Raw genomic sequence first — 22382 nt, forward strand, 5'->3', positions numbered from 1 at the left:
GTGAATATCTGTGGAGTTAATGAATTGTCTTTGTTTGTCAGCTGGTGCTCCTTCATTTGAGTTCAACCCCGTGAAGCCCAAAATACTAGTTGCTAAAAACGGGCGAGTGGTGATGGAGTGTAAACCCCGAGCGGCGCCGCGTCCGAACATCTCCTGGAGTAAAGGAACTGAACTGCTGCATAACTCCAGCAGGTCAGAGGTCACACCGGCATCTCATGTTTCATGTTTTATCTCATTGTGTGTGTGCATCAGAAAACCTCCTATAACTGGATAATTCTCACAACTTTTGTTTTATACCTGCAGGATGTTCATTTGGCCGGATGGGAGTTTAGAGATTGTAAACGTCACTAAATCAGATGAAGGCAAATACACGTGTTTCGCTGAGAACGACAGAGGACGAGCAAACGGCACCGGATCACTGTCAGTCACAGGTACATTATACACTCATACCACAGCAGACACACAACTGACCTCAGATCAGTTTAGATTGGATTGGATTGTTGGATCAGGTGTGAAATATAAAACATGATATTTTAAAGGAAAAGTTCACCCAAAAAATGACAGTTCTGTCATCATTTACTCACACTCATGTCGTTCCAAACTTGTATCATTTTCTTTCTTCTGTGGAACACAAAAGAAGCATTTTCGGTAACTTACTATGAAGCTCATATTTATAATGCATTAGTAACGTCTCATAATACACCTTATAATATGTTATAACTTCTCATAAATAATTGTAACCACAATTATAGTACTTTATAATACTTATCTATTCATAGTTATACTTTAGAGAATAATGCATTATAACACAAGCAACATCCAGTTTTATCAGCAGAAGTTATAATGTACAGTAGTTGTAGTATATATAATAGATATTCTTTAAGTGACAAAAGCATTGTCTTCTTATAAACATCCATATAATATTTATAAGTGGTTATAAGATGTTACAAGTCATGCAGGAAGTTATAAATATTACACATGCACAAAACACAAAATAACACACATTCAGTGTACATTCTGAGATATTATGAAAAACACTTGTATGACAAAAACATATGTTGATCACACATGTAGCCAGTCAAACTGATTCTGTACTGAACGCTATTCAATAAACTTTAATGTTTGTGCATCTTCCATTATGTAAGTTTGACTTGTAATGTATTGTATGTTACATGTTTATGTTATGGCTGTTTATAAGAAGATATTACTTTTTGACTGGGGCGGCTGTGGCTCAGGTGGTAGAGCGGTTTAGCGGTTCGATTCCCGGCCCACAGGACTCCACATGCCGAAGTGTCCTTGGGCAAGACACTGAACTGAAGTTGCTCCCAATGGCAGGCTAGCGCTTGCATGGCAGCTCTGCTGTCATTGGTGTGTGAGTGTGTGTGTGAATGGGTGAATGAGTCACAGTGTAAAGCGCTTTGTAGAACCGCTAAGGTTAAAAGGCGCTATATAAGTGCAGACCATTTACCATTTATTGTTTACACTATACAGCACTTACACCATTAACTTTATTCACATCTGCTGCATTAAAACTGGATGTTACTTGTGCTATAATGCATTATACTCTAAAGTATAACTATTAATAGGGAAAGTCCTATAATGTATAATAACTGTATTAATAATTATTTATGAGAAGTTATAACTTAAGGGGTATTATGAGACATTATGAAGATTATCTATGAATAACATCTTAAATTTCAGTCTATTCCTCAGACAAAGCTATCATATGACTTCAGAGGACTTGGAATATAGTGCATGAGTAATATGGACTATTTTTAGGATACTTTAATGGTGCTTTTTGTCATTTTGAGTAAAGGATTCCTTTCAGCATCAAGCACATGCTGTGATATAAACATGTCTCAGCTCTGCCCTCTACTGACACAAACACACAATACACTTTAACAGTAATATATTTTCCCCTGAAGCAGAGTAGTCATCAATTTACCTATTTATATTATTATATAGTATATTTAAATTATAGATACGTGAAAACACCTGATAAATAACAGCTGAAATCAGTAGATATTCCTCCTTATCCTGTCATCCGTGTTCAGTCAATTAAAGTTTCACACAAATAGAGTTTTGTCGGCCAGATTAGCAGGTTCAGATGCTGTTGATGAGTAAACGAGTCTCTTTCTCTCTCAGATGCCACAAAGATCACTCTCGCTCCATCTAACCGTGATGTCAGTGTCGGGGAGAGTACCACAATGGAGTGTGCTGCATCACATGACCCGACCCTTGACCTCACCTTCATCTGGTCACTCAACGCTCACGTCCTCGACCTCGACAGAGACAGAGAATATTACGAACACAAAATGGTGAATGTCATTCTTTATTCATATTTAACTGACAAACATGTAGTATTTATTTATTTATTTACTTACTTTTGGTTAATTTATATCCCTGATTAATTGTAACTAGGCACATTTATGTGAATAGTTGTCCTAAGCATTTTATTAACATAAGCATTTTTAAAAATTAAAGCTGCTATGTGTAATTTGTTTGGATGATAAAATTCTTTCTCATACCTCAGTTTAACTCTTTATGCTCTGATGAGCCCATGACCAAAAATATTAATAACTACAGTCTTGACCAACACAAAATCGTTATCGTTTGAAAGTTTAGAAGCTCTACTTTCCAATGCATGTAGACATTATGACCAAAACTGAACAAGTGCTTTGAAATTTGCAGATAAATCAGAAGTGTCTGTTTTGATCATTTATAATAAAAACTGCACTGTACATATTATTGCAATCAGTAAAAACATCAAACTGATCTAATATCCATGTGTCATATGTTGTTGGAAAGCTCTCAAAGAGTAGAATACAACCAGCCTATTTGTTTTACTCACAGACAACAATATAGTGAGTAATAGCTAAGAATATGTCTTTGATAATTATTTTGCTGTTATTTATATGCTGCATATTCACTTATAACTTCACAAAAAATAAACAGAACATATGATTGTCTTTCAAATGAGTCCACACACAAGATAATCAGATGCATAGATCATTAGATAATCCACATGAAGCACAATGTTACATATGACCACCAGGAGATGGCGCCAAATACATGACACAGACTCAATGATGACTCAGATGACACAGAATGAAACTCATTCTGTGAAATCTCATTACTAAAATCATGTCTGCATGCTATGCAAACCTTTAGTCATTGTTGTGTTTGCATGTGTAATTAGTTCTTATGTACAATTATTATGTTTTATTTGTTTGGAGATGTTTTTGGACACTATGATAAATTATATTTGTCATGTTATAACTTTTGATTGCTTTGTCGTATCAACATAACATTTTTCTCAGATACAGTTGACATGATTGAGTTATAAGCCTTTAATTTTGGGTATGCCACTGAAACAGGAACTCTTTAGAAACACCTTCAGACTTAAATGGTTAATGTAAATATGAGTAATCTGGTAAAACTTTACAGTAAGGTTCTAATGGTTAGCATTAGTAAATGCATTAGGTATCATAAACTAACAATGAACAGTGTTTGTTTAAAGATTTATGCTTAGTTAATATTAATTGATGATTTTTATTATTATTGTCAGTTTATGTTAGTTCATAGTGCATCAACTAATGTTAACATTAACATTGTAAAAACCTTTTTGAAAACTGTTATTACTTTACATTTGGTGATGGAAGTGGCACATAAATTACACAACGCAGTTTTAAATAGTTTTGTAGGAAAAGCTGTAATAAAGATGATTACACTCATATTGATGTTATTGTTGTTAATAAGGATATAAATCAGGACGGTCAGATGGGGACGTCAAGCTGTGAGCTGTTGATCAGAAACACACAGTTGAAGCATGCGGGTCGATACACCTGTACAGCACAGACACCTGTAGACAACATCACCACATCTGCTGAACTGGTGGTCAGAGGTAAGACTGCACACAGCTGTCACGCAACTATCATCACATTCATCACAATACTTTCTTTTTTGTCAATACAACCATGTGCAATATTCAGTCCATCCATTCCTCCATATATCTATATTTCATTTATATTTTTTAAACATATCCTACCTCTTCTTCAATACATTACATCACCCGCAACTGTATATCTGTATATAAAATATTCGAACAACAATATTGCTCTATTGTATATTTAATTTTTTTTTTTTATCTGTTATATCTCTTTTATTTTTATGTCACTATATGTATATATGTTTAAATGTATATGTTTGTGTGTATGTATGTATATATGGTTGCATCCTCTTTGCACTGGAAGCTTCTGTCAACATGACAAATTCCTTGTGTAAGCATATTTGGCAATAAAGCTGATTCTGATTCTGAGTCTGATTCACAGAAAACAATGAGACTGTTTTATGATCCACTTTTGACTGTGCAATAAAAAAAGTGTCATTGTTGTGTAGTTACTCCAGCTTTATTTATGCCAGAAACATCTGAACATTTTTATTTCTCTTGTCATCAACCTTGCAAAAATTGAGCAATAGTTTCTGTTGAAATACTGTAGTTACAGTTTTATTTTCTCTAGAGTTAAACTTCAGTTTTTTCATGAGCTGAATAAAACATCACCAGTGATAAGAGTTTTAGCTATCCCAGAATGCAGATTCTTGACAAACAGACAAGCACTCACAAAACAGCATCTGATTCCCACAAGAGTTTAGATCAAAGATGTTTATCTGAACAAAGACTTGAAACTGCTGTGACAAATGTATTTTCAGGATCAACATCAGTAGAGCATCAAATCTCCTCTCAGCTCTTTATATAGAACTGTTTTATGTGAAAGCGTTTTGTTATCAAAGATTTTGAGTTTTTGAAATGGTTTATAAGGCTATAAAAGTGTGTCATGTCATTGAGGAAGTGTTCCAGAATATGTTGTTGTGATTGTGTGTCAGGACCCCCAGGTCCTCCCGGAGGAGTGCGTGTGGATGACGTGTTGAACAGCAGTGTGAGAGTCACATGGAGTCACGGGACAGATAATCTTAGTCCGATCTCAACATACACTATACAGTACAGAGACACCAGAACACAAGATGACTGGAGAGACGCCAAAACCTGTGAGTACATCACCATAGCAAAACACACCTGTTAATACATCACCATAGCAACACACGCCTGTGAGTTATCGCCATAACAATGCACACCTGTCACTATGTCACCATAGCAACACACACCTGTGAGTACATCACCACATCAACACACACTTGTCACAACATCACCATAGCAACACACACCTGTGAGTTCATCACCATAACAATGCACACTGGTCACTACATCACCATAGCAACACACACCTGTGAATACATCACCACAACAACTCACACCTGTCACTACATCACCATGACAACCCACACCTGTCACTACATCACCATAGCAACACACTCCTGTGAGTACATTACCACAACACACACCTGTCAATACATCACCATAGCAACACATACCTGTGAGTTCATCACCATTACTACGCACACCTGTCACTATATCACCATAGCAACACACACCTGTCATTACATCGCCATTGCAACACACAACTGTCACTATCACAGTAGCAACACACATGTGCCATTACATTGCCATAGCAACACACACCTGTCACTATATAGCCAGAGCAACACACACCTGTCACTATATAGCCAGAGAAACACACACCTGTCATTACATCGCGATAGCAACACACACCTGTCATTACATCACCATAGCAACACACACCTGCCATAGCAACACACATCTGTCATTACATTGCCACAGCAACACACCTGTCACTTTATCACCATAGCAACACACACCTGTCACTTACATTGCCATAGCGACGCATACCTGTTACTATATCAGCATATTAACACACACCTGTCATTATATCACCATAGCAACTCACACCTATCATTACATCACCATTGCAACACACACCTGTGAATACATCACCACAACAACTCACACCTGTCACTACATCACCATGACAACCCACATCTGTCACTACATCACCATAGCAACACATCCCTGTGAGTACATTACCACAACACACACCTGTCAATACATCACCATAGCAACACATACCTGTGAGTTCATCACCATTACTACGCACACCTGTCACTATATCACCATAGCAACACACACCTGTTATTACATCGCCATTGCGACACACAACTGTCACTATCACAGTAGCAACACACATGTGCCATTACATTGCCATAGCAATACACACCTGTCACTATATAGCCAGAGCAACACACACCTGTCACTATATAGCCATAGCAACACACACCTGTCATTACATCACCATAGCAACACACACCTGCCATAGCAACACACATCTGTCATTACATTGCCACAGCAACACACCTGTTACTATATCAGCATATTAACACACACCCGTCATTATATCACCATAGCAACTCACACCTATCATTACATCACCATTGCAACACACACCTGTCACTATATTGCCAGAGCAACACACACCTGTCATTACATCACCATAGCAATGCACACCTGTCACTATATTGCCATATTAACAGACAACTGTTATTATATTGCCATATTAACTCACACCTGTCATTACATCCCCATTGCAATACACACCTGTCACTATATTGCCAGAGAAACTCACACCTGTCATTACATCCCCATTGCAATACACACCTGTCACTATATTGCCAGAGAAACTCACACCTGTCATTACATCCCCATAGCAACTCACACCTGTCATTACATCCCCATAGCAACACACACCTATGAGTACATCACTAGTATGTAAATAATAAAAAAATGAACCTTTATATATTTAAAAATGTTAATTATTTGACAACATGCTTAATCAAGTTCCATGTTTCCTAACACTGTTAGTGTAGTGAATATGAAGTATAAATCCAGTGTGAATAGGTAGTTTCTATCAGCAGTATACTGTAGTAAATCTCTGTGCTGTAGTGAAGTCACAGTGATGTGTTGTTAATCATGTTTGTTGTGTATGTGTGTGTTCAGCTCCAGTGATTGTGGAGGGAAATTCAGAAATGGCGACGGTGGTGAATCTCACACCGTGGACTGAATATGAGTTTCGGGTCATTGCCACAAACACTCTTGGGACAGGACCGCCCAGTGACCCGTCACCCAAAACCACCACAAAACAAGCCAGTGAGACGCTGTCTGTCTTATTCTTCATAAATCATTTAATCTCATCATAATTCACTCATATATTCAAGTGTTTATTGATGTGAACTCTCTGTGTAGAGCCTGTGGTGGCCCCGTCAGACATCAGTGGAGGAGGAGGAACCAGCAGAGAACTCACCATCACATGGACGGTAACAGAACACACACTAACATTTCACTCTCTGTGCTGCGACAGAAACTCAAGATCAGTTCAGAAATTATTGAAAAAAATGACTCACAAGTTTCATTTGTGTTTGTCTAAAAAAAATTCAGCTGAATCCACTGAACTGATGTCTTTCTTTGAAAATGAAACATGAGTCTCATTTGAAATTGACTGTAGAAGTCACTCAGAAGATCGTCACAATGTCTTTATTAATAACCGACACTTGATTGACAGGTTCCACTGCAGAAACTGTTTATTTGTTTGTCACTGAAGCTGTCAAACTCTTTACTGAATTGAAATGTGATTATTCATAAATCTTATACACCACAATAAAGTAAAACTGTCAATTAACTGAATGTTTATGAAATGTCTGATGTGTGTTGTGTGTTTAGCCCGTCCAGCCGCAGTATTATTACGGCAGTAACTTCGGTTACATCATCGCGTTCAGACCTCATAATGAGCACGAGTGGCTGAAGGTGACGGTCGCTGATCCTCAGGCACAGAAATACGTCCACAAAGACTCAAACATCCCACCGGCCACTAAGTTTGAGGTGAAGATGAAAGCGTTTAATAGTCAGGGTGAAGGACCGTACAGCGTCAGCGCCTTTATTTACTCTGCACAGGACGGTGAGTAACAGACATCAGAGAAGTGTGTGTGATGAATTTCAGATTGTTTACCGTACAGAACACATGATCAGATTTATATAAGATTACCTAGTGGTTTATTTGAGAAACTGTATGTTGTTTTTATCAGCTGAATTTGATTCTTTTCCTTTGAAAGAACATTTAGAATGTAGTTCATTTCCACACTCTGTTTTTGTGTCTTTCTGCGTTCTTTACTCAGTTCTGTCAGACGCGCCCACAATCGTGGAGGCGAGAACACTGTCAGCGACTGAAGCAATCGTGTGGTGGATCCCTGTTCAGTCACAGACTGTTGAAGGATATCAGGTGACAACCAATCAGAACACATCTGAACATACAGCACTGTTTCAATTATAGTGGAATTGAATGTAACTGAACTGAAGAGATTTGAATTCACTCTTTATACTGAATCCAGAGTTAGAAATGAACTTTTACATTAACAAACATCAGTTTATATCTTATGCCATGTAATGTATTACTAGAACTATAATCAAGTATTAAGAACTATATCAGATGTTACAGATAACAAACGGGGGCATTTTTGCCATGAGAAATCACATGTGAAGTTTGAACAGTTCATTGTTCTATGAAAACAACTTGTAACAACTCAAAACTTTCTCCAGTCCGGAAAGATCTTTAATTGAAACTAAACTGCTAAAATGGCTCATTCTGAACTTTTGCAACTTTCTTCGCTAGTAAAAGTAAAAACTAAATTGCAACCGTTTTTGCTGCAAAAATAAATAAATAAATACATCTTAATTGGACCTCAGGAAAAACAAGTAATAATAAAAAAAAACAATGTCAGATGTGACAGATTTTTTCTCTCGTTCATTTCCATTGATTCATGGATCAGATAATTGATTGATTTCTCCTGTGTATTGGTGTTGTGGTGTCACATGACTGTGTGTTTGTGTGTGTGTGTGTGTGTGTGTGTGTGTGTGTGTGTTGTGGTGTCACATGACTGTGTGTGTGTGTGTGTGTGTGTGTGTGTGTGTGTTGGGGTGTCACATGACTGTGTGTGTGTGTGTTTGTGGTGTCACATGACTGTGTGTGTGTGTGTGTGTGTGTGTGTGTGTGTGTGTGTGTGTTGTGGTGTCATATGAATGTGTGTGTGTGTGTGTTGTGGTGTCACATGACTGTGTGTGTGTGTGTGTTGTGGTGTCACATGACTGTGTGTGTGTGTGTGTTGTGGTGTCACATGACTGTGTGTGTGTGTGTGTTGTGGTGTCACATGACTGTGTGTGTGTGTGTGTGTGTGTTGTGGTGTCACATGACTGTGTGTTTGTGTGTTGTGGTGTCACATGACTGTGTGTGTGTTATGTGTGTGTGTGTGTGTGTTTTGGTGTCACATGAATGTGTGTTGCGTGTGTGTGTGTGTTGTGGTGTCATATGGCTGTGTGTGTATTGTGTGTGTGTGTTTGTGGTGTCACATGACTGTGTGTGTGTTGTGTCAGGTGCGTTACTGGTGTAGTTCCACAGAGAACGAGGCGTCTGCTCAGCGTGTTCTTGTGTCCGGTCGAGAGAATCACACGCGTCTGGAGAACATGAAACCTGATTCACATTATCTCATCGAGGTGCGTGCGTACAATGGTGCTGGATACGGTCCCGCCGGCCAACGACACGAAATCTACACCAAGAAACCTCGTAAGTCCGTTAACTACAAAAACTCTCATTAAAATAATAATGTACAAATACACCAGTTAGAGATAAACTGAGCTAACACAGATAGTTAACTTTAGAGCAGTGATTATTATTGATTATTGTTGTTTTGTGTTTGTTGTTTTCTCTCAGCTCCTAACCGACCGCCCAAAATAATCGGCACGAAGATGCACTCGAGTGGGACGTCAATCAATATCGCGTGGGAGCACGTCAGATCGATGTCCAATGAGTCTGCTGTTGTGGGTTACAAGGTCAGATCACTTACAGCAAACTGCAGTATTTATAAGAACAGGTCATGTTGTATATCAGATGTTATTTGACGAGTAGAGAGCACGATCATCACAATCAAGTCTGATCCACTATACAATTTATTCTGGTACAGAATCACCCACTCAGACAGGAAGAGACCATCAGACTGACACGCTAAGTGACCAATCACAGTTCAGCGTGGTAATCTGACATTGAACATAATAAAGCAGAATACACAGTTCTTCTGGATGATATCTAGTGCACTCTGTGTTTACTAATTGTCTCAAACTCAGAATATCTTGCAAAAAAATGTCTCATGTTTTAGGATGGGGGTCTTAAATTAGGGTTTGGTGATCACTTGGTTAATTGAAATTAAAGATGCACATGAACAGCACAGTTAATTGGTACAATAAATAAAACAATGAAGCATGGATATGAATATCAGTGTTTTTGGATGCACTTGTATTTTTCCCTCTGCTGGAGCTGTTTGAGATGTTCAGTCCTCTAATGAGTTCATCATGTGTGTTTGGGTTCATTAGTGTCTGCAGGTGTTTCACTTTAATGAGAGACTTTAAAAACCCTCCATGTGTTTCTGTCCAGTGAATGAGAGAAGTGTGAAACACAATATGTGTGTGGGGCTTTACCGGGATATTGAAGTGTGAAGTGAACGAGAAGTGTGTAAAACTTGTTCTTCTGGGTTTTTGTTTATTTTCTTCTCTTTTATGAAATCAGTGTGTCAGTGTTTAACTGAGAGAGCTGCTGGATCTGGAGTCCAATTAAGTCTCCAAGTATCAAATACTAGTCCAAATTGGCTTTGGTGAATAAAACAAAAGCAGTTGCCCGGTAACTTCATTTGGAAGAATATAAGAATATGATATTCTGTCTCTCAGACATGTAAACGGATCCAGATTCTCTCCTATAGGAATCATCTGTGTTGACTCTGACATCTTTTTATGACATTTTACTCTCTAAACAGCTAGATAATTACAATAGAGGCATAAATCTGTGTTTTAAATCAAAAATAATGGTCAGAGATGTGTCTTTGGCAGGTAGTAAATGCTCTCTGATACGAGTTTGAATCTCCTGGTGGTGGATTCGTGATCTCACACTGATCTTCTCTCTAATGTTTCTAATCTCTCAATTGTTCTGATCATAAAAATGGAATAAATGCCCAAAGTTGTTAAAAGATCCAGTTCCATGGCTGGTAAATGTTCCTTTCTCAATTCCTCTAGTGTTGTCTGGTGTGGCCAAAAGTTAATGATTCTGAATGTAACTCTCTCTGAGTGTTATTGGTCCAGCACATACTGCATGATTATCATTATGATTTTGCTGTCTGAGATGAATTTTTAACCCTTTAACAAAAGAAAAGCATGATCGTCAATATAATAAAAACTACAGTCTTGACCAACACAAAATCGGTATCGTTTGAAAGTTTAGAAGCTCTACTTTCCAGTGCATGTAGACATTATGACCAAAACTGAACAAGTGCTTTAACATTTGCAGATAAATCAGAAGTGTTCCGTTTAAATTTATTAAAAAAAAATCGCACTGTACATATTATTGCAATCAGTAAAAACATCAAACCATGTGTCATATGTTGTTGGAAAGCTCTCAGAGAGTACAATACAACCAGCCTATTTGTTTTATTCACAGACAAAAATATAGTGAGTAATAGCTAAGTATATGTCTTTGACAATTATGTTGGTGTTGCTTATATGCCACTTATTCACTTATAACTTCACGAAAAATAAATGGAACATAAAATATCACATACCATTACTTAGAGGAGGTGATTATCTTTCAAACGAGTCCACACACAAGATAATCAGATGCAGAGATCATTAGATAATCCACATGAAGCACAATGTTACATATGGCCACCAGGAGATGGCGCCAAATACATGACACAGACTCAATGATGACTCAAATGACACAGAATGAAACTCATTCTGTGAAATCTCATTACTAAAATCATGTCTGCATGCTATGCAAACCTTTAGTCATTGTTGTGTTTGCATGTGTAATTAGTTCTTATGTACAATTATTATGTTTTATTTGTTTGGAGATGTTTTTGGACACTATGATAAATTATTTTTGTAATGTTATAACTTTTGATTGCTTTGTCATATCAGCACAATTTTTTCAGATACAGTTGACATGATTGGGAACAAAACAAAAGCAGAGATATATAGTGTCAAAGAAGAAAAATAAGGAAAAAAGTAAATTTATGACTTATTATTTTTGTTATTTTTTTGCAGCAGTTTCTCAGGCTGAGAGTCTCAGAATGTGTCAGAATCTGTATCATTATACATTTCGAAAAGTTTTCTTTACAGTGATACCAAACACTTGACCCTCTTTGTTTTTTGGTTTATTTTTGGCCGAGTTATAAGCCTTTAATTTTGAGTACGCCACTGAAACAGGAAATCTTTAATAACACCTTCAGAGCTTAAAGGGATAAGGAATTTTAAAATATTTGTTTGGCTTACAGAAAAAAATTGTCTGTCAGTCTTTGGTCATTCAGAGTGACTTTAATTAACTTTAATTGTCTTTGTGATGAATATTAGTCTCTGACAAAGTTCTGACACTTTCAGTAATTTCACCATATTGTATCAGATTCATATCATACAATCATAAAGGACAGAAATCACACAGTGTGCAGCAGACTTTAACCTGAAGAGTTGTTTAGTTGAAAAAACACATACTCTCTACTGTATTACTGTAATTAAACAATCAATGTGAAATGAATAAATACAGATTCTGTCAGAGATTCAGAGTGGAGAGCGTGTGTTCTGTGTTAATAATGTGCAGTGTTTTCTATAGTATCCCATGATTCCTCTGTGTTTTACATGTGATATACAGGTGCTGTACAGACGTGAAGGTCAAAGTAATGCTGTACTGTACACCACAGTGAAACAGTCCATCGATGTGCCCATAAAGAAGGGGGAATATCTGGTGGAGGTGCGTGCTCACAGTGAGGGAGGAGACGGAGCCGTCGCACAAGTGCGCATCACAGGTAAACACTCACCTGTGTGTTTAATAGAACAAAACAGAAAGAGATGATGGCTGTTTACTGCCATGATGTACTCAATACAACAGCCAGTACATTTAAGCCCTCGTGTGGCATAATGGGAAAATAATGATAAAATGTATCATTTTGAAATGGTTTTAGAATAAAAAAGCAACATAGCATGATGAAGTCTGACTACTACTCAGCTGGTGGGTTGTGATGCAAAAATGGGGCTGAAATGCAAATTATAAAATGCAACTAACCATAAAATCATGCTTAGTTAGGAGAGCAAGATAAATAGACTTTCCATATCTATTGTTGTTGAGGTCAAAGGTCATGCATTCAATCAAACAAAAAATTAAAGAAAATATGTGTCCTAAAGCAAAACCAATTTAGAAACACTGATTTAGAAGATGTAATGTGTGGCATTATTGTATTACTCTTAATCCTTGTGCATCAAAAAAAAAAAAAAAAAGTTACTCAGAGGACCTCAGAGGACAAAAATGTCCACGTAAAAAAACTGCCATAATAATATTATATATCAATATTATTTTCCACTTTCACTAACTTAGATTTTTTTAAGCAACTTCAGTCCTGTTCATAACTATCAAATATTCATTCATTTTCAGGATTTTAACCCTTTAAATGCCAGTTTGTTTACATAATGCCACTGTTGTTATTTACACACACACACACACACACACACACAAATTTCTCAATACACACATACAAAACACACTCTGACATCCATACCAACACACACAAACAATTTTATCTGCATCATTTATTCAACTGGCCTGCAGTGCTCTATAATACAGCAAACAGAGAATAGGGGAAAAGCTTGTATTTGCTCCATAGGCAAAACATGAGAAAAATGGCACCATCTGGTGGAAAATATTAAAAATGTACATTTTGAAGCCAGGTCTCCGGAATGAAAGCATAATATCATAGAATTCATGATTTTATGCTTTAATGGCACTGGGATCAAATATTGCAGTTTTAATGGGTTTCAATGGGGATATTTTTGTCTTGAAGGTCCTGAGTGTAACTATTTTGTGTACACAGTGTATTATAGATGTATTATAGGAACTGAGGTTGAAATATCAAAAATCCCCAAAAATAATTTACCTTTGGCAAAATGTATGCCGTTGGCATTAACAGCCAAAATGATCGAAAAAACAAAAATGTCCTGAAGGTCGCACAAGGGTTAAATATGTTACATTTGTTACATTGGTATTTTTTATGGAAATTGTTTCTCTCAGAAATGGAATAATAATACATCTTCCTGACTTGCGACAGTAGCAATGGTGTTATGGTGTAAATTCAAACAGTAACATTCATTTACTTGGTAGTGTCATAGAAATAATATGATTAATTAACATATGTTACCTTGGACAGTGTATAAGACTCCTCAGTCCTGCTTGTTTATTATAATTGTTTATGTTGAATTTGATATGAATGTTTTTATGTGTGTTCAGGTGGTGGCGTGCTGATGGTTCAGTCTCTCAGTATCGTCTCGCTGCTCATCACGCTGATGTTCAGTTTCATTCTCTGAATGTAGAGTCATCATGATTCACTCACAGTGAAGAACTCTTTAACATGATGAGGCCTTCAGATCGCAAACAACACACAAATATACAAATATTCCCAACCGGAATACTAAAGACTTACAGAATTCCAGAACGGAAATGAACCGAGCGCACACATGTTTAATGTCAGAGACTCATGAGACGTGTTCTGAACTGATCGATATGCCTTATAACATCTCAAACTCTCATCTATTACTGAAGCGTGAGCTCTGATTGGTGGAGGAGGACATGACACAGGAAGTGCTTGTTCAAGTGCTCTATAACATTGTTATAAAAGATCAGTGTTTTGAGTGACTGAGATATGTCTCTGTGTGATTTGTTGGCTTTATTTCCTGTTTTCAGTCCAGAAGCACATCTGTCTATCGATACAGTCAAAACAAACCATCACCCCATAATTCCAAATTCATAAAATTACAGTTTCATCATGCTTGAGAATTATATATACAGGTGCATCTCAATAAATTAGAATGTCGTGGAAAAGTTCATTTATTTCAGTAATTCCACTCAAATTGTGAAACTCGTGTATTAAATAAATTCAATGCACACAGACTGAAGTAGTTTAAGTCTTTGGTTCTTTTAATTGTGATGATTTTGGCTCACATTTAACAAAAACCCACCAATTCACTATCTCAAAAAATTAGAATACATCATAAGACCAATAAAAAAAAACATTTTTAGTGAATTGTTGGCCTTCTGGAAAGTATGTTCATTTACTGTATATGTACTCAATACTTGGTAGGGGCTCCTTTTGCTTTAATTACTGCCTCAATTCGGCGTGGCATGGAGGTGATCAGTTTGTGGCACTGCTGAGGTGGTATGGAAGCCCAGGTTTCTTTGACAGTGGCCTTCAGCTCATCTGCATTTTTTGGTCTCTTGTTTCTCATTTTCCTCTTGACAATACCCCATAGATTCTCTATGGGGTTCAGGTCTGGTGAGTTTACTGGCCAGTCAAGCACACCAACACCATGGTCATTTAACCAACTTTTGGTGCTTTTGGCAGTGTGTGCAGGTGCCAAATCCTGCTGGAAAATGAAATCAGCATCTTTAAAAAGCTGGTCAGCAGAAGGAAGCATGAAGTGCTCCAAAATTTCTTGGTAAACGGGTGCAGTGACTTTGGTTTTCAAAAAACACAATGGACCAACACCAGCAGATGACATTGCACCCCAAATCATCACAGACTGTGGAAACTTAACACTGGACTTCAAGCAACTTGGGCTATGAGCTTCTCCACCCTTCCTCCAGACTCTAGGACCTTGGTTTCCAAATGAAATACAAAACTTGCTCTCATCTGAAAAGAGGACTTTGGACCACTGGGCAACAGTCCAGTTCTTCTTCTCCTTAGCCCAGGTAAGACACCTCTGACGTTGTCTGTGGTTCAGGAGTGGCTTAACAAGAGGAATACGACAACTGTAGCCAAATTCCTTGACACGTCTGTGTGTGGTGGCTCTTGATGCCTTGACCCCAGCCTCAGTCCATTCCTTGTGAAGTTCACCCAAATTCTTGAATCGATTTTGCTTGACAATCATAAGGCTGCGGTTCTCTCGGTTGGTTGTGCATCTTTTTCTTCCACACTTTTTCCTTCCACTCAACTTTCTGTTAACATGCTTGGATACAGCACTCTGTGAACAGCCAGCTTCTTTGGCAATGAATGTTTGTGGCTTACCCTCCTTGTGAAGGGTGTCAATGATTGTCTTCTGGACAACTGTCAGATCAGCAGTCTTCCCCATGATTGTGTAGCCTAGTGAACCAAACTGAAAGACCATTTTGAAGGCTCAGGAAACCTTTGCAGGTGTTTTGAGTTGATTAGCTGATTGGCATGTCACAATATTCTAATTTTTTGAGATAGTGAATTGGTGGGTTTTTGTTAAATGTGAGCCAAAATCATCACAATTAAAAGAACCAAAGACTTAAACTACTTCAGTCTGTGTGCATTGAATTTATTTAATACACGAGTTTCACAATTTGAGTGGAATTACTGAAATAAATGAACTTTTCCACGACATTCTAATTTATTGAGATGCACCTGTATATGCGACATTTTACAAGCTATTTAAAATCTGCTTTTTTCGTATTAGCGTATCGAATAGAAGGATTGGTATTTTGAATTAGGAATACGATGTGAAGTCACATCAGTGAGTGCATGTGAACATCAGGCGCTGATGAATATTGCATTGTTTGTTCAGAAGAATTATAGATCCAGATTATGGAGAAGAGAGAAACATTTTGAATACTTTTATGTTTCAGAACGATGATTAAATGATTCCGTTTTACTGTCTGTTTCTAACAGATCACATTAGTGTTTGAACTTGAAATACTCTATAATAACAGAACTGATAGACAGGTGTATTTCTGATAGTGTGTTTACATCAGACGCATGTAATGATTCAATCTGAACATCAACTCAGTGTTCACTAACAGACCAATCAGCTGTGAGCTCGAGACTTCAGTAACAGTGAAAATAAAAAAAGAAATGAATGATATTAAACCAATTGATTGCATGATTTGTTTCTGAATAACATTTGGATATGTTTTAATATTAAATGAGCTACAGCTGTATATAGATATGGTTTAATTAATAGATCAGAAACATCACAAGCTTTTATTTACTTTCTGAACTAGTTTTACAATCCTTCTCTTGCAATACTTTTATGCATCCCTTATGAAAATGAACCAGATGATCTTTGGGGTTTGTAGTAAAACTTAACCCTAACCACAACATTTACCATGGTTTTACTATAAATGAGTAATACAGGAAACTATGTTAATAAAATCATAATCATAAAAAATATGTTTTACTGTAGTAACATCATGGTAAATTTGTAATACATGTGTTTTTTAAAATCATGATTTTTACCACAAAAATGGTCACATGCTGAAGGTTTACTATAGTGAAACCACGGTTAATTTTAATTTAATTTAATTTATTATTTTTTTGGTTGAAACCATGGTCTGTATACTATTATTATTATTATTATTATTATTATTATTATTATTATTATTATAAAATAGTGCTTTGTTAATGTTATTTGGCAGTATGATTATAGTTTTTTTTGCTCTGTTATTTCTGTGGTTTTACCACAAATATAATGTTTAAAATACACTTTAGTAAAACCATGGTTAAGGTTTTGCTTACAGTTTTACCACATATAGCATAGTTCCACTATATGTTACTGGAGTAAAATGATGGCACATGTTTGTAAGGGATGGATGAAGGTATCGTGAGGGAACACAAAACTCCCTCATTGTCCTCTATGGGGCTCCATAGGAACTGACTTTAACATTAGAAATGAAATGATATAATAGTGTCGACAGCTTCAATGATTGGTCTGTTTTAGACACCGTGTGAGTTACACAAACATTGTGTTTATTGTCCAAAATGAACAAAACTCAGATCAAACTGTCATTGAGCACAACACAACTGCTTTTGATTTGACTGTATCATTAAAATCTTTGCCATTAGCTGGTGATCTGTGATGAATGTCAGAATAACTTTGCATTTCATTTTCAGATGTGTCATTCTCATAATAATAATGTCAACGAACAGTGCAGTGAAAATGTGCATTTACCGCCTGTTTATTCTCAAACTTTTTTACTTTTTGAACCGTGATTTTGCTGTTCTTTATCTGCAGATTCATGGTTCAGTTCATGAAATCAGTTCTGTATGTTTTAACTGGACCATTTGAATTTAGATGTACTTTATATTGTCTGTTACTGTCTGAACTGTTCCTGTTAATTCATCGTTTAAATCTGATGAGATGAAGCTAAACTTCAGATGTTCTTCAGATGTTTCTCAAACATTTAAACACCACAAAGTGCTTTTGCTCGTCATGTTCGTGTGTGTGTGTGTGTGTGTGAGAGAGAGAGAGAGAGAGAGAGAGAGAGAGAGAGAGAGAGAGAGAGAGAGTGTTTCCCCAAATGCATGAAGCTTCAGCGCCTGCAGTTATTCAGAGGACAGATGCATGATGGGAGGTAAAAGCTCATTGTCTGTGTGGTGCTGGTGAAAGGTTAAAGGTCAGATGAGATCTTTTCCAAGCCAATGTAGAAGAAGATTAACCTGTCAGTTATTATCTGTTTCATTCTACACACTCTTCTCTATTAAATATTAGAGAAACCAAAACAACACGTCTGATGTGTGTTTTTCATTCTCATGGGTTCTTTATGTGTTGATAGAAATATTAAGGCTGAATATTTGAGGGATTGTTGATTCTCAACCTACACTGTCTTTAAGTATCCTCTAATTCTCATCTTGAATCTGCCTCCATGTCTTTTATTATTTTTATTTTTTTTATGGCCACTATGTGAAAATGAAGCGCACAGTCTGGGAAGAGTTGAACCATGCTTTGTTTTTTTCACTGAAATTAACTAACTAATAACTTCTAATAACTAACTGTTCTGTTTATAATGTCTGAAGTTAAAAAGAGGACCTAAAGGAGTGAGTTTTGTTTCTGTAAAAGACTTTGTGTATTAATTGTAGGCCATGTCAAGCGATTGATAGTTCCATCATTCACATGCAGTGAAAATCCACAGTGTTAAAGGTTTTAGTGGGAGATATAATAAATACATTCATAGATTAGATTAAAAAAATATATATTTGTTTTAATTTTATTCAGTGTTCCACTGGAAAAATACACTTAGTCAACTTACCCCCACATGGTTCATTTTACTCACTGACCAGAAGAACCTCACCCTTAATACAGGGCAAGTTGAGCCAATGGATTACAGTTTTTAAAAGGGCATTGAGGATTTCATGACTCATTTCTAAAAAATATCAAGTGAAATCAGACACCTTGAATTAAAGGTAGATTCCACAATTCTAGAAGGGATCCCTCTTTCGTCAATCTTGAGAGATTCTACAATTCTAGAAAGGATCCCTCTTTCGTCAATCTCGAGAGATTCTACAATTCTAGAAAGGATCCCTCTTTCGTCAATCTCGAGAGATTCTACAGTTCTAGAAAGGATCCCTCTTTCGTCAATCTCGAGAGATTCTACAATTCTAGAAAGGATCCCTCTTTCGTCAGTCTCGAGAGATTCTACAATTCTAGAAGGGATCCCTCGTTTGCCAGTCGCGCAAGATTCTACAATTCTAGAAAGGATCCCTCTTTCGTCAATCTCGTGAGATTCTACAATTCTAGAAAGGATCCCTCTTTCGTCAATCTCGAGAGATTCTACAATTCTAGAAAGGATCCTTCTTTCGTCAATCTCGAGAGATTCTACAATTCTAGAAAGGATCCCTCTTTCATCAATCTCGTGAGATTCTACAATTCTAGAAGGGATCCCTCTTTCGTCAATCTCGAGAGATTCTACAATTCTAGAAGGGATCCCTCTTTCGTCAATCTCGAGAGATTCTACAATTCTAGAAAGGATCCCTCTTTCGTCAATCTTGAGAGATTCTACAATTCTAGAAGAGATCCCTCGTTTGCCAGTCGCGCAAGATTCTACAATTCTAGAAAGGATCCCTCTTTCATCAATCTCGTGAGATTCTACAATTCTAGAAAGGATCCCTCTTTCGTCAATCTCGAGAGATTCTACAATTCTAGAAAGGATCCCTCTTTCGTCAATCTCGAGAGATTCTACAATTCTAGAAAGGATCCCTCTTTCGTCAATCTCGTGAGATTCTACAATTCTAGAAAGGATCCCTCTTTCATCAATCTCGCGCGATTCTACAATTCTAGAAAGGATCCCTCGTTTGCCAGTCGCGCAAGATTCTACAATTCTAGAAAGGATCCCTCTTTCATCAATCTCGTGAGATTCTACAATTCTAGAAAGGATCCCTCTTTCGTCAATCTCGAGAGATTCTACAATTCTAGAAAGGATCCCTCTTTCGTCAATCTCGAGAGATTCTACAATTCTAGAAAGGATCCCTCTTTCATCAATCTCGCGAGATTCTACAATTCTAGAAGAGATCCCTCGTTTGCCAGTCGCGCAAGATTCTACAATTCTAGAAAGGATCCCTCTTTCATCAATCTCGTGAGATTCTACAATTCTAGAAAGGATCCCTCTTTCGTCAATCTCGAGAGATTCTACAATTCTAGAAAGGATCCCTCTTTCGTCAATCTCGAGAGATTCTACAATTCTAGAAAGGATCCCTCTTTCATCAATCTCGTGAGATTCTACAATTCTAGAAAGGATCCCTCTTTCATCAATCTCGTGAGATTCTACAATTCTAGAAAGGATCCCTCTTTCATCAATCTCGCGAGATTCTACAATTCTAGAAGAGATCCCTCGTTTGCCAGTCGCGCAAGATTCTACAATTCTAGAAAGGATCCCTCTTTCATCAATCTCGTGAGATTCTACAATTCTAGAAAGGATCCCTCTTTCGTCAATCTCGAGAGATTCTACAATTCTAGAAAGGATCCCTCTTTCGTCAATCTCGAGAGATTCTACAATTCTAGAAAGGATCCCTCTTTCGTCAATCTCGAGAGATTCTACAATTCTAGAAGAGATCCCTCGTTTGCCAGTCGCGCAAGATTCTACAATTCTAGAAAGGATCCCTCTTTCATCAATCTCGTGAGATTCTACAATTCTAGAAAGGATCCCTCTTTCGTCAATCTCGAGAGATTCTACAATTCTAGAAAGGATCCCTCTTTCGTCAATCTCGAGAGATTCTACAATTCTAGAAAGGATCCCTCTTTCATCAATCTCGTGAGATTCTACAATTCTAGAAAGGATCCCTCTTTCATCAATCTCGCGCGATTCTACAATTCTAGAAAGGATCCCTCATTTGCCAGTCGCGCAAGATTCTACAATTCTAGAAAGGATCCCTCTTTCATCAATCTCGTGAGATTCTACAATTCTAGAAAGGATCCCTCTTTCGTCAATCTCGAGAGATTCTACAATTCTAGAAAGGATCCCTCTTTCGTCAATCTCGAGAGATTCTACAATTCTAGAAAGGATCCCTCTTTCATCAATCTCGTGAGATTCTACAATTCTAGAAAGGATCCCTCTTTCATCAATCTCGCGAGATTCTACAATTCTAGAAGAGATCCCTCGTTTGCCAGTCGCGCAAGATTCTACAATTCTAGAAAGGATCCCTCTTTCATCAATCTCGTGAGATTCTACAATTCTAGAAAGGATCCCTCTTTCGTCAATCTCGAGAGATTCTACAATTCTAGAAAGGATCCCTCTTTCGTCAATCTCGAGAGATTCTACAATTCTAGAAAGGATCCCTCTTTCGTCAATCTCGAGAGATTCTACAATTCTAGAAAGGATCCCTCTTTCGTCAATCTCGAGAGATTCTACAATTCTAGAAAGGATCCCTCTTTCGTCAATCTCGAGAGATTCTACAATTCTAGAAAGGATCCCTCTTTCATCAATCTCGTGAGATTCTACAATTCTAAAAGTGATCCCTCTTTCGCCAATCTCGAGAGATTCTACAATTCTAGAAAGGATCCCTCTTTCGTCAATCTCGAGAGATTCTACAATTCTAGAAAGGATCCCTCTTTCGTCAATCTCGAGAGATTCTACAATTCTAGAAAGGATCCCTCTTTCGTCAATCTCGAGAGATTCTACAATTCTAGAAAGGATCCCTCTTTCGTCAATCTCGAGAGATTCTACAATTCTAGAAAGGATCCCTCTTTCATCAATCTCGTGAGATTCTACAATTCTAAAAGTGATCCCTCTTTCGCCAATCTCGCCGTGAGATTCTACAGATTATACACCGCGTTTAAAATCACACAGCAAAGATAAGCACTAGTAAAAGATTATTTTAAATGGTCTGTTTTGATAAATAGTAATTCTTGATGATCAATTCAAGCTCTAAAATAAATATTTCACATAATAAATTTGATAACTTCATCTCTGTGATGCTGTCAGTCATGAGATATTGTAAATTAGTGGAGAAGTACATCAATCAGCACCGGTAGTAGTAGCCTGTCTCGCCTCTGCATAAAAGGTTTAGGATTTTAATCTGCCCCATGCAACTTTATATTTTAATTAACAAAG

At 37.1% G+C, this 22382-nt stretch overlaps 1 protein-coding gene across 4 annotated transcripts in view; it reads left to right on the plus strand.

Moving 5' to 3' along the window:
* The window catches only part of LOC127436229 (contactin-1a-like), a 69318-nt gene extending 54408 nt beyond the window's left edge, over positions 1-14910 (plus strand). For all 4 annotated transcript variants that reach the window (XM_051690260.1, XM_051690264.1, XM_051690261.1 and 1 more), the window contains exons 12-24: positions 42-192; positions 304-431; positions 2146-2318; positions 3760-3904; positions 4885-5046; positions 6968-7117; positions 7214-7284; positions 7688-7922; positions 8140-8243; positions 9392-9581; positions 9729-9847; positions 12705-12858; positions 14331-14910. In XM_051690260.1, coding sequence (XP_051546220.1) covers positions 42-192; positions 304-431; positions 2146-2318; positions 3760-3904; positions 4885-5046; positions 6968-7117; positions 7214-7284; positions 7688-7922; positions 8140-8243; positions 9392-9581; positions 9729-9847; positions 12705-12858; positions 14331-14407 — 1859 coding nt within the window. In that variant the 3' untranslated portion in view covers positions 14408-14910. The remainder of the gene's footprint in view (positions 1-41; positions 193-303; positions 432-2145; positions 2319-3759; positions 3905-4884; positions 5047-6967; positions 7118-7213; positions 7285-7687; positions 7923-8139; positions 8244-9391; positions 9582-9728; positions 9848-12704; positions 12859-14330) is intronic.
* Positions 14911-22382: the final 7472 nt, after the last annotated feature.

This window comes from Myxocyprinus asiaticus, chromosome 46 (assembly GCF_019703515.2).
Source record: "Myxocyprinus asiaticus isolate MX2 ecotype Aquarium Trade chromosome 46, UBuf_Myxa_2, whole genome shotgun sequence".
NCBI classification, from domain to species: Eukaryota; Metazoa; Chordata; class Actinopteri; order Cypriniformes; family Catostomidae; genus Myxocyprinus; species Myxocyprinus asiaticus.